Raw genomic sequence first — 14248 nt, 5'->3', positions numbered from 1 at the left:
AGACCATCTTTAATTGTTTAATTCTTACTTCAAGAGCTTACACTACTATTCTTTCAGCCATTGTGCAGAACCTTCCAGCAAGAATGCAGTTTAGTGTGGCATACCTAGAAATCATCTAAAATGTTGTGCCATGTTGAGGCCACAAGTAGATGAACTTCAGATATGTACATACAAACCCCCACTACCTTAGAACCTGGACATGTTTTATCCAAACAAATAAAAAACTGAGCTTGAAAAGGTTAAGAAAGATAGATTCACTCAGGCAAGTTGCAAGACACGCAAGGACCAAGATAAGGGCACACACATACATTTTAATATATTAAAATTCAGAATCAAAATACCAGATCAAGAGTCAGATTGTAAGCTCATATACAATGCCACAATGTAGCAGTTACTTGCTTATCAGACAGTATACAAATTCTGAATGCAGATCATGGTGCAGTTTAACAGCTTCACCATTAACACAAATGTTGCTTTAACATTCCTGCAGGGGAATGCTTCTCCATGCTAAAGCTTGACAAAGGTGCATGCATGTTCAATGAAGTGTTTTAATCTCCACTTCCATGTACTGTCCGATATGCACACTAGTCGTTTCATCATTGTAAATCTTCAAGGATGTGCACTTATGATCTTTGACTTGATATATTTCAATCAAAAGGTAATCCATAAACACAATTTAGACATTACTAACTATAAGGGCACATTGTATGTATATAAATTCCTTTAGCCTAAGAAAAGGAACTGATTTTGACCTTACTCTTTAATGGATTGCAAAGTATACGCAAATACATCTGCTAAGCCTTAACACCTTTGATGATGTAATCAGAGCTTATACTGGAGAGAACAATTTAGAGCTGTCCTTCACATTAACAGCAGGGAAATTCTCAGATAAGCATCTTTCTTATATAGGCTGTGTATTACCTCCAAGGTCTGAACTTGTGTATATTTTTTTTACACAAAGAACCATCTTATTTTGTATGCAAGAGGATCAAGAGCTACTGCTGGTTTAAGTTACAAAGTCTCATAATCTAGCAAGCGGCATCACATTACCTGCGTTTAGTCTGGCAGGGAAGCACAGAATTTCTCCTGCTTGCCCCCTCACTATGAAATGCTGTTAAGAGTAAGGGAGTCAATCCCAAACAGTGGTGTCAGTTTATTCCAGTAGTGGAATCTGTGTACAAACTTTGCTGGAGGGAACTAGTGTTTGACTTCTACCCCAGTATTGATTCAGTGCCAATCCACCACCAGGATTAAACCTTAGTGCCAGATTAAGGTACTATACCAGCTTCCTCTGCCTGGAAATAGCTGTCAGAGCTGCAGGATGACCATGAATGTTGTACCCTTAGAGAAAGCAAAGGCTTTTTCAAAGGCAGGACATTGACAAGCAGACATTAGCATTGAAGAAAATGCTATTGAATGTGGGCATATAACATGTACTGCTTACTAAATGCAGTGTTTTCAAAAAAATTGCAGCCATCCTTTTAAATAAAGGATGAAAAGTTGTTCTCCATTTCATATGGAACCATGACTTGAACCTTGGCCTTTTCTTTCCAATACAAATGTTGTATTGGAATTTGGTCAAGGATACGCTCTTATCTCTACAGATCACTATACTGTTAAGGACCAGGTTATTATGCTTTCTACAGAGCACATAATTTAAAGGCTCAAGCTCAGACCTCTCAACCAGTTGAGGACACATTTCGACAGAATCAGGGACAAGTCAAGAAAAAATCAGGGACAATCAGGGACACTATTAAAATATTAGTGCTTTTAACTTGAAACATAGACAGAATCAGAGCATATGAATTAATACACTTTTTCTGAAGTAAAATAAGTTTATAACTCTTAATTATTGTCATTATTCATTAAGTGTAATTCCCCACCTTTCCTCCAAAAGTCACTAGTTTTAGGAGGGATTAAGAGGGACAGAGTTAAAATTTGAGTCAAAATCAGGGACGTCCATGAAAATGAGGGACAGTTGAGAGGTATGCTCAAGCTTCATTTTCACAAGAAAAGGGAAGGGGTATCTGAACTAATTAGATGCTACTTGTTACTAGTCTAGAGAAGGAAGAATTGAAAGCTTCTAGTATAGGGATAATGCCTGGGCACAATACAAGAGTGGGGAAAGTCAGTTTAATCTAGGTCCCCAGCTAACGTGATAATCAGAGCAGTTACTGAACTTTAATAGGCTTGCTGTCTCATTCCCTGATAAGGCCTATAGAAGTATAGAACCTGCTACATTTTCCTATTTGAGGAAGATGCCAACATTACCAGAAAGTCCAACTTCATTAAAACTAAGACAATACTTAGCCAAGTTGTCCTCATGCCTAGTTGGTATATTCCAGGCAAAGGGAGTCAACATCTAGCTCTGGAAGAGCAGAAATGTATCCACATTGGCATAACTATGGTGACAGGATTCCTCCATTTACCAAAGTGTAAGCCAAATTAATTTCATTTTTAGTAATGGCTCAGAGTCACTTCCTCCCATGGACGGATTCCACAATTATGCTCAGTGTGGAACAGGATTCACAATAACCAAGTAAAACATAACCTGCAACATTCCTTTCCACTCCAGACAATACCAATTTCTTCTGTACCAAGACCAACCAGTTCAAAGGAATCAGGCATAGTTCAAGCTTCCCTTACCTATTCTGGTGGTGTGTGATACCAGAAGCCTGGCTGTAGGTCAAACCCACCATACAAAGTTTTAGAACCCACTACTTTCTCCAACACTTACATGGGAAGAAAGTACACTGATCATGCTAGTGGAAACCAAAGATTGTACCACCACAGGTTGGGGTATGCAAGATCTGGGTCACTAAACAGTATTTGCAGTGACACAAGCCCACCTTACAGCTGGCAACTATATGCCTACAGTTTTTACAACATATGCCAGCCCTCTAGTAGAGCAGTCCCTAAACTTTACAAAAGAAAATCTGTTGCATCATAGCTCATCCCTATAAGCTATTGAGCTAACTGTTCACCCATCTACTTCACTCATCTGTCCATGTATTTGCACTTTATGTTCATTCAAATCAAGGCTTGGAACATTCCTCCTGCAGTACACAACTGCTTATTCCTTTTAGTAAACACAAATATAGACAAGTCACTCAAATCTACCAAGTCAGTTTTTCAAGAGAGCACAATGACAACCCAGTGCAAGCACAACTTGAAATGCCAGTTGAGTTAGAAGCTGCATTTATCATGCCTATAAAGGGAGTTGCAAAACCAATCTTTAGGATCCATTATCATAACTAAATACATTGCTAGTCACCCAATAAAGTTCAGAGCAAGCCACCCACAATCTCATAGTATACAAAACTGGTTCACAAAGTTTTATGTTTTATTTATTGAAAATTGATTACACAGTAGATAAATATGCAGCTTTTATTCTTTCATATATTAGATCTGTCACTTTCTTAAAGGCTTCTTTGGCATCTGTATCTTGCTTCTCTCCAATGAGATTTAGCAGATTTTCAAAGATTATCTGGAATAAAAACAGACAGTTAGACAAAGTGAAAAATGTAAAGTCACTACCTAGTTTGGGGTTCACACTGTGGGGATAGAAATTATTCTAGCTTGTGTACAAGGGTGGATCACATACCACAGTTGGGGTAAGGAAGCATCCCTCCTGGAAGGAGACCAACCACTGCAATGTTCAACATGTAATAAGTTTACAAGGGCCCTTTCATGCACACAGAGTTAAGGGTAAAGGAGTTAAACCACTATAAAACTTTGCAAATTTTTTGAAAAGATTCTAAATTTAGTATGCTTAGAATACCAACTTTTGTACACCAGTACTTCAGTTATGCAATATTTTCCATACATATGTAGCTAAGTTTTGCTAACATTTGTATTTACTATCACATGACATTGGAGAGATCAGAAAGGTACTGGTGCCTTAGTATTGCCAAAAGCCATAAAACATCTATTCTGAAGGGCGGTAATACATGTTCAGGCTGTGTGCACTTTTCCATGGACACTACCAGGCATTGCTCTCAAATTCAGGAGTCTAGACATCTGCAGAAGAGCTTGCTGTACAAATCTTACAGCCAACATTTATTCACAGCAATATAGTTATAGTTTGTAAATAAAACAGATTAGATTGCTGTAGTTACACTGCAGCACCCCAGTTGGAAATACTAGCAAGTGTTCTACTCAGTTGCAGTAAACAACCCAAACTAAAGCAACATTAAATGCTTTTGAGATAAAGGCCTCACCCCCTCAGTTAACTGAGAACAGAGTTACAGGTTTAAGAGACAGCTAAGAAACAACTGACAGCATAATAAGCTCATCTCATGAGAAGATTCAGCATGAGTGACTTCAGAGGTAATGTGGTGAAGGGACAGTCTTCATAACCAAATGTGAAGAGGAGAGAAGCCACAGATGCTTGAAGTAGAGATCCATCATGCAGAATGAGACGGCAGAAAACAGAACACAAATGCTGCACCCAAAGGGCTAGTGATTGTGGATAGGTTGTGTAAAAAAAGCAGATGTGCATTTTTAATTTTTGTGAAAAATTAGTGGTGTTAAAAATCTTACCACAAGGGCAAGATGTTCTTTTCACTGTTGCAGTATTAAAGGATGTCCTGCCCCAGGAAGAACATTGCTTGGCCAGTATAGATTAAAAAATCTTGTTCGCACTGTACATCACATTTATGCTCACTGCACAGAGCAGAGTATAAAAGGGACATGGATGCAGCTACCCAGAGCTGAATTGCCCAGAACAGAACAAACATCATAGGACGAAGTCCATGCACATCCAGAATGCAAAAAATGCAGAACTAGAGGGGGTTTGGAGTGAGGAAGCAAATACAATGAAAAGAATCATGGTAAGATATTATACAACTGTACTATGCCCTTTTGTCACTGTTGCAGTATTCCTAAAATAAGAATAAAATGCTCAGAATAGAATAGGAGGTGGAAGGCAGTCCGACAAACCCACATACATGGTTTTAGCAAAACCTGCTCTGGCCCTAGAAACCATATCCAACTTATGCTTAGCAATGGTATGCACTAAAGACCCAATTAGCAGCTTGAAGGATGGAAATGGTGTCCCAACCACTTGAAGGCACCAGATGAAGTAGAATGGAGCTGTTAACATAAGCAGACAGAGTTGTCATGAAAACAAGAAATACCTTTAGATATCCAGGAGAGCCATCTGTGCAAATCCAAGGTAAGCAGGACCCTCAGTATCAGACAGAGAAGGTACTGAGTAGAATTAAGGACAACTCATTCACCTTTGTGGCAAGAGGATTTTTATGAAAGGACACCTTGTCCCTGTGGGGGGGGGGATCTATAAGGGCCTGGAAGTCAAAACCTCAGAGCAGAAGACCCAGCAACAAACAGTCTTCCAGGTACAATGTTGCAAAGTAGGACCTGCAGCAGAGCCAAATTTTCAAAACCAAAATAAAGGTTGAGAATAGGTTTTCTTGGATGCACAATATGCAGGACACCTTTAAGAAAATTGTTTTACCTCAAATGAGAAGTCAAGGGCAGACAAATTGAATAGTCTGACAAATGGGAATATACAGAATAGAAAAAAGACTGGAGCAACTAAAATGAGGTCCCCTCTCTCAAAAGGGTCCTGGTTACAAGCATGGCACCAGACCAAAATCTGATTTGGACGCATCCTCAATGGTGCCTGGAAGGTATCAAAGCTATCATCTACAATGTCAGCTGCAGAGGGGACAAGTGGGTATGGAGGAGACCCCTTGTCCTGTGCGAGGAGGATTGCCCCTGGCCTAGAAGTATTAAGAGGAAAACCAGTGCTGTCTCAGCTAAATGGAATCACTCAAACTTTAGGAAGTAGAGAAGAGGCAAAGCATCAAGAAAATCCTTCCACATAAAGGATAGGGCATCCATTTTTTTAGGTCAGATGGCATTACTCTGGAACAGAAAAGAGGAAGCTGCCTGTTTGGGGAGGGGTGGAAAAAGATCTACCTGAAGAATACCCCACTGCTGAACATGTCCTGAAACTGGTCTCTGAAGCATCCATTGAGGAGCCTGTTTTGGCTCTGCTTAGAGCATCTGCCACAAGATTGTGTTCTGAAGGAATTTAGAGCCTAAATAGTTACAAGAGCCACTTCAAGCATGAAGCACCATGCAGAAGATGGTGCCCACCTGTCAACCCCCATCACTGTAATGCATCTGTGTACAAGGGTCCAGAAACTACATGCTTTGAAAAGCCTTAAGGGCCAGATGCAGAACATTCATCTCATGTTGGTATGGTCTGATGGGGATCTGAAAGACCTTGAACTTTACATGCCCCCATCCCATGTCTGAAGCATCTGTGAACAGCTCTTGAGAAGGCACTAGAGGCTGAAAGGGCCAGCCTGGGTCAAGAGTGAACCATCAAATCCACCACTCAACTGTTTCTTGAGACAGGGAAGGAGAGATATCCTAAAGTCAGAGGGTGACTATATTGCAGCCAAACTGACTTGAGGTACCATTGAAGCTTTCACATACAGTCTGGCTAGAGAAGCATCAGAATAGAAGAGGCCATTAAGCCCAATGTCTGAAGAAACTCCCTGGTTGGTATGGCCATCAGGGAAAGACAAAAAAAGCTGCCAACAAAACCTTTGAAAGAAAAAAAAAAAGCCACCATTGGCACCTTCTTAATTCTGCAACAGATACACATCATGAGAGGGAGTCCCATGATCATGAGAGGGAGTCTAGATGGACTTTTGGAAATAAACCCCAGACTGAGAGACTGTAAACTGCAGATCCTGCAACAATCTGGGAGAGGTGCCTGAAGAGGTTGACTAGGGATATGAAGATTAGCATCTTTCAGATCCCAAGGACATCAGAAAACAATAAGAGGAAGCATCTAAAAAAGTTATCTTGAAAGTTGAGCCAGGAGAGATCTAGATCCTAAATAGAGGTTCCCTCCTTTCAAGAAACCAGAACATCCTGGAATAAAAAAAAAAACAAAGAAAAATAAATAAAAGCCTTCCCACTTGGGAAGGTGGGCAGGCTGAATGGTCCCTTCATTCTACAGGGACCCTAGAACAAGTTGCTCTAGAGGTTGAGGAATACCAGGGAAAAAATGTCATACCCATGAAGTTCATAGGTTCATAGGTTCATAGGTTCATACTAGGCTATCTGCCCTAGAGCATTTATAAGCCTAGCCAGAGTGTGTTTGGCTTTCGCCACCCATTTTAAATTAATTTTGCTATGCCCTTTTTCGAGGTTAGTATACTGTGCCTCTGTCTAACAGTGACACAGAAGTGATACCCAGGGTAAACCTACGATCTCCCATCCACTCATCAAGATTTCTCTTGAAGAGAGTCAATGAGGGACTCTGCCTAACCTGGACTGGGATTTTATTTCCGAGTGAAGGGAGCCTCTGGGTTATGAATCTGTCTCTCCAGCATGTCCTATTTATTTCAGTGCTGAGGTTCAAGGCTCTCGAGCGCATAGCTTGATGGGATTTGGATTTTCTGAGGTGCAGCATGTCCATTAATTTTGGGTTGGACATGGCTTTATATGTCAGGCACAGATCGCCTCTGAGCAGGCGGTATGCCACTGAGTAGAGTTGGAGTTTCTTTAACCGGGCAGCATATGGCATCTGTTTGAGCCCTTTGATCCTCTTGGTGAGGTACTTTTGGGGTCTTTCCAGTTGCTGCAGGTGTCTGGTAAGGTACATCCAAAAAGGGGCATTGTACTCAATTATGGGCCTGATGAGGGATGAGTAAAGAGGCACGGTGACCTCCCCTGATCTAGATGTGAATCCCTTCATGATTAGGTGGGCTATATAAAATGTTTTTCTAACCACTTTGGCCACGTGGTTGTCAAATGAGAGATTGCTATCAACTTGGGTCCCCAGGTCACTAATTACTTCTTCTGTACTTAATGGATTACCACCTATGTGGTAATTTTTGGGCACTTTGTTTTTGCCAAAGGGGATGACTATAAACTTTTTGGCGTTTAGCTTGAGGCCATGGCTCTGGCACCAGTTGTCTGTTTCTATGAGGCCCTTTTGGAGGATGCTTGTGTTGGCTGGAGAGTTGATTATGGCGCCCAGTTTGCAGTCATCTGTGAACTTGGTCAGCCACAGTCCTTCCGTGTTGGTCTGTACCTCTGAGAAATATATACCGAACAAGAGAGGTCCCAGGACTGAGCCTTGTAGGTCGCCACTTGTAACTGGTTTGGAGTCTGACATGGCTCCAGCAATTCTAACCATGTGGGTTCTGTCCTTGAGCCAGTTTGCAACCCATCTAGTGACATAGGGGTTTATATTTAAGCTGGTGAGCTTATCTATAATGCCTGAGTGGGGTATTGTATCAAAGGCTTTTGCGAGGTCCAGGTAGGCTATGTGGACCACCTTCCCCTTGTCAATGGGCTTGGTGACTGTTTCAAAGAAATCAACCAGGTTTAGGAGGCAGGATCTCCCTTAACAAAGATGAACTGGGTAGGATCCAGTGTCTGTAGGTCCCCAATATCTTTATTTATGAGGTCCATGATGATCCTTTCCATAGCTTTGCAGACCAAGCTAGTCAGGCTTATGGGGTGATAGTTTCCCGGATCCATTGAGGCACCACCTTTGTGGAGAGGGACCACTGTTGCTGTACTCCACTCTTTGGGTACATATCCTGTAGTAATTGTGAGATTGAACAGTAGTTTTATGTTTGGTTTTACCCTGATGGATAATAAAGAACCCAATACTATGAAGCGATAAGATACCAATTTGGAAGACAGAAGGGAAAAAAAAGCTCCTGGTTTATTGTCAAAGAGGCAGGCTTATCAGATGAGGCTTGAGCCAGAGGAAGCCAAAAAGCCTTAGCAAAAGGAGGCATCCCTCCCACCCTTCTTGGTCTTGAGACCTGGCAGGGTTGCTTGTGAACAAAAGCAGATCTAGAATTAATCTGGAACTTAGTTAAGAGAGAAATATTTAAAGGTCTTACAAGTTTTGCCTTTCTGTTGGAGACCAAGTCAGCAGTAGCAGTCCCAAAAAGATTATCCAAAGGAACAAGGTCCTAAGGAATAGACTGGATATGAACACTGCATGACAAATTACAAGAGTGGCGAGTCATTTGAAGCAGAACCCCCCCCCCCAAAAAAAAATGCAAGAATCAGGGAGGGCAGAGACAACAGCCATCAAGGCCAGAGCATACCTGGTCATGTGGGTCTGATAACTAATAGCCTTAAATACCAGAGTAAAAGCAGTGCAAACTTTGCCAATCCTCTCCATTGTCCAGATATATGTAAATAAAAACATGTCTTCAGGACCCTTATAGAAGCACCCCCCCCCCCCTTGCAGGCTTCTTAGGAACAGGAGGCTAAAAATCAGATTACTTGGATGCAGCAGTGAAAGTATCCAACAAGGCAGCTAACATAGGAGGAATTGAAGATAGTTTAGGAGTATCCACCTGAAGCAACTGTTCTCCAAATACAAGACACTAAGACACTTGCGAATCTCATTTAAAGAATTCCATCCTAGCAACTGTGCCCCAAGGACAATTCCTTAAAAAACTATCAGAACCATGAGCCAAAGGTGAAAGCAATGTTGAGGATTAGGACAAACTCCCCTCACTACAGGGAATCCTTAGGACAAAGGCCCCTTATTACAGGGAATACTTATCTGAAGGTTCTGGTTCTCTAAAACCATTTAGAAGGGGTCAAGGGATCAAGGAGTGGGGATCCCTTGGAGGACAGCAGCCCTAAAAATAAAGGTTCCAACTAATGGTGACATTTGAGAAGGGAAACCAGGTCATCCCTGACCAGTATTAGTGTAATCCCTCTAGGGACCTCCAACAGGAAACCATGGTTCACCTTTATGTCCAGAGCAGACGCCTGCAAAGCCTCAGAGGATGTGCTATGGGGCTTTTCCACCCTCTTACAGGGTCACAGCAGATGAATAGAGTCCGGCTAAGACTTTTTACCTAGTGGGGGAATGATGGGGTTAAAGTATTCTGCCATAGTACCCTGGGCCCACTGTCTAAACATCTTGGGGTTAAAGTATTCTGCCATAGTACCCTGGGCAGACTTTCTAAGCAGCTGGTTTTCAAGTATTATGCCATAGTACCCTGGGCCAACTGTCTAAGCAGCTGGTTTTCAAGATAAGTAGCCAGCAGAGACAAATGCCTTCTGAGTGTCTTGGGCACAAATGTCTTACAGATGCTACAGGAGGTAGTTGTGGAAAGCACCCAGACACTGCTCATGATGATCCTTTGCCTCTCACACCAACATTTTCCCCTCTTAGATGAGATGTAGGTAATACAAGATTTTAAAACATAATGGGGCACTTATCTGATGTTGCCAAAATTCATTACAGCAACAAAATGTTCAAGCCAACTGGCAAGAAAGTTAGAGTTGGATCGGTTATGTTCTGTCCCTTTTATCCCCCCTCAATGTTCTGTGCAGGGAGCATAAAATCATATTTAAAGATCTTTTAACCTAATCTACATTGGCTGAGTGACAGGCTGTCCATGGCAGGACATCCTTATCACTGTTAAAGCATCCCTAAAATAAGGGAGGACATACATCTGTTTTTTTACCAATGTAGTGTTTTCATTTAACTATTGCTGGATGGATATTAACGTCCTGTGTTCATGGAGCAGGACAAGAGAAAATGTGGATTGGCTGTTTCCATACAATAGTACACTTACCTATTCCTTTGTCTTCCCTTTGAGAGAATTTACAAAAAGGTTCCACCCATATTTTGGAAATATGATATTGGTTGGGTTAAATTGTAACATGAACATAGTGAATGTCTAAAGTAGATCATCACAAAATGAAAGGGCATAAGCTACAGCAGACCACCCCTGCAATTTCAAACATGGAGAGATTTGTGAAAGTTTGTATGTAGAAACACAAACTCCTAGCTCCCAGCCTGCTTTAACATTAATAAATCGGAGGAAAGAGTGGCAAGTACCCTAAATTACTGAGCAGTATGTACAATATCACCAAGTGTTGAACCTACATTAGGCTTGTAGCCCAAGGAAGAATTGAGGAGCCTAACCCAAATGCAGATGCTTCCCTACTTATTGTCCCATATTGAGGCATTTGATTTAAGGCTTTGGAGTTAAAATTAGGGCCACTCAATTACCCTTATAAACCAGTAAGAGTAGAAGGCTCCCTTTCCATACCTACATAATACACCAAAAAGTCTTGTCAGCTTATTTCAACAGTAATGCAGTTTACATAGGCTTTTATTCACCCATTCTTAAAATGGTGGTTAGTTCAATACCTTGTAGCTCATGCATTTAACTGTGAAACAGAAAGAGGTTTTCCAAGCATGATAACAAGACAGATAGTTCAGCTAAGACCTAATTACACAGGCGTTTACAGTTATAAATTTTAAATAATGGGCAAGTCAGACTTAAGATTTAGTGAGAAACATTTCAAACATACATAATAGGAAGTAGTTTGTATTTCTGTGGAATACATTTTTTCTTAGTCCACCACCACCCAGTGGCTATACTTTGAAGAAAATACAGCTGGCACACAGACTAAACAAAGTTGAGCATTAATCTTCCCTGAAAATAAAGTGTTGTACTTCAACTTACCCCAAAGTCTTTCACATCTACTTTAAGCTCTGTAGCATGCTGCTTGGCTAATGGAGCAATAGTTTCTTTTAAAGCATCCACATTGGACAAGAGTGATACCATATCATTCAAGGCTGAAAAAACTTTCTTCCCATGGGCTCGAACTTCAGCCAGGGCTGCAATCTCCTCAGCAGAAGCAGTCTCAGCAACAGACTGCAGCTGTGTGAAGTTTTTAAAGTAGCTCACAGTATGAGGATGTTCTTTGAACATTCTGAAAGGAAAAAAAAAAAAAAAGAAAATTGCTTCAGCATGAGAGCCTAAATTTTAAAGATTTTCACAGACTACACAATAGCCAGAGTCCGCATTTTATAGCTATCCATACCTAAATTAAATAATTAGAAAAAAAGGCTTATACTATAGAACAAGCAAACTTCCATAAAACATATGGAATACATTTTAAAAAGATAACTAAGCATACTATGTTTTATATATACACACACACACACACACACACACACACACACACACACACACACACACACACACACACACACACACACACACACACACACACACACACACACACACACACACACACACACACACACACACACACACACAAGTTCCCTAGAAAATAAATGTTCTTACCTGCTTAATACAATAGCACCATTATCCTCAACATCTGCATAGATTTTTTCCCACACAGCACTAGCAGTCTTGGCATCCTCAGCTGAAAAAGCCATTATACCAAACTGCTTAAGAAAAAAATATATTAAAATTATCCTTAAAACAAAAACTGAAATAATTTTTACTGGCCTGTTCTCTGGTTCTATTCTCAGCTGGGGTGCCTTCTGTGTGGAGTCTGCATGTCCTCCCTGTGGTTGTGTGGGTTTCCTCTGGGTGCTCCGGTTTCCTCCCACATCCCAAAGACATGCAGTAGGTGGATTGGACACTCTAAATTGGCCCTAGATGTGAGTGTGTGCATGTGTATGCCTTCTATGGAAGGTTGGGCACCGGGCTGGAATCTTGATACTGTAAAACTCCACTGCCAATCATGAGCGGACAGATGATCCACTGTGGTGACCCCTAACTGGGAAAAGCCGAAAGAAGAAGAAGAAGAAGTTGCAGGTATTTATACAAGTGAGGCTATTGCCTCTCCTGTTTGTTAAAACAGCCCAGGGCAATCCACTTTGATTAATAAGCTGTAATTGTCTGTAACAGGAGAAAGGAAGAAATGAAGTGTAACCCTTTCAATGCCAACATTTCTTATAGCTGTCTATTAATACTAACACAGTCTGTGCATGGCCGATATATTGTAAAATTGTATAGTTTTCAGTTTATAGAGTTATACTGTTACACTGACTTACTCTTTGGCTGTGTAAAATATAAATACATTTTTCTCATGAACAGACTGTTCAGGAAAGACAAAGCAGGGAGAAAACGGAGTGGGGTAGCAATTTATGTAAAAGAGATATGGGGTCTAAGAGGAAGATGAACATAAAACTATGAATGAGGCAAGGGTTTAATTAGAGTTAGGGACTAGGACAATTACTCTGGCAGTTGTGTTAGAGAAAGCAGGACAGATGGCTGGCTGAATCCATTTATTTCCCAGAAGACAGAATGATAGAGAATAATGAGTGAGGGGAATAAAGGACTTGGGTAGGATGAAAAGAGGTAGACTCAAAGGGGAACAAGATATAATAATACCAGACTGAAAGTTTCTGAACTCCAGGGTAGAGAGGGAGTGGAAGCTGATCGATTTTCTGGGTAATGAAGGGCTCAGTGACATTTGCAGGGCTGTCCCAATAAGATTAAAATTTTGGACATAGTTTTATCCAAAGTAGGACGTATCAAGGGTGTCTAGTTAAAGCACTGTTAACAAGATTTCCACATGTCTGTCTGTGTTTTATAAAATGAGAGAAGGTTAAGCATTAAAAGAGAAACCCCTGTGAGGTTCATAGGTTCATAGGTAAGTACAAGGCTATCTGCCTGAGGGCATTTATAAGCCTAGCCAGAGTGTGTCAGCTTTCGCCACCCCATTGGTTAATTAACTGATCCTCTGTCAATCAGAGACAATTAAGTGATCCCAGGGGTGTATTTTCTGTTACCCATCCACTCGTCAAGGTTTCTCTTGAAGATTGTTAGTGAGGGGCTCTGCCTAATGTAGTTTGCAATTTTGTTCTAAAGCATGGGGAGTCTCTGTGACAGGAATCTATCCCTCCAGCATGTTTTATTTATTGTTGTGGCGAGGTTTAGCTCACTAGAGTGCATGGCTCGCAATGACTTGGATTTCTTTTGGCAGAGCATGTCCATCAATTCTGAGTTGGACATGGCTTTGTAAGTCAGGCAGAGATCACTTCTGAGTAAGCAATATGCCACTGAGTACAGCCAGAGTTTTTTCAGTCGGGCTGCATAGGACATATGTTTGAGGCCAGTAATCCTCTTGGTGAGGTACTTTTGTGGTCTTTCCAGCTGTTGGAAGTATCTTGTGAGGTACATCCCAAATGGGGCATTGTACTCTATGATGGGTCTGATGAGTGACGATTAGAGGGGCACTATAACCTCTTTATTTCTAGATGCAAACCCTTTAGCAATTAGATGGGCCACACAGAAGGATTTCCTAACTACTTTGGCAATATGATTGTCAAAGGAGAGATTACTATCTACCTGGGTCCCCAGATCTCTTATTATCTCTTCTGTTTTAAGTGGGCTGCTACCTATGTGGTAATTCGTGGGTGTTTTCTTTTTCCCAAATGGGA

At 41.1% G+C, this 14248-nt stretch overlaps 1 protein-coding gene across 1 annotated transcript; it reads right to left on the bottom strand.

The window, feature by feature from the left end:
* Positions 1-3346: 3346 nt before the first annotated feature.
* Positions 3347-12303, bottom strand: LOC122809058 (hemoglobin subunit beta-3-like). The gene is made up of 3 exons (XM_044080274.1): positions 12138-12303; positions 11511-11760; positions 3347-3487 (listed from the first exon to the last, which is right to left on the bottom strand). The coding sequence occupies exons 1-3, from the start codon at positions 12230-12232 to the stop codon at positions 3362-3364; spliced, it is 471 nt and encodes a 156-aa protein (XP_043936209.1). The 5' UTR covers positions 12233-12303; the 3' UTR covers positions 3347-3361.
* Between the last annotated feature and the right edge of the window lie 1945 nt (positions 12304-14248).

Source organism: Protopterus annectens, chromosome 1.part1, assembly GCF_019279795.1.
Source record: "Protopterus annectens isolate FY-2018-M chromosome 1.part1, PAN1.0, whole genome shotgun sequence".
Lineage (NCBI taxonomy): Eukaryota > Metazoa > Chordata > Ceratodontiformes > Protopteridae > Protopterus > Protopterus annectens.
This window is presented reverse-complemented; position numbering and strand designations above follow the sequence as displayed.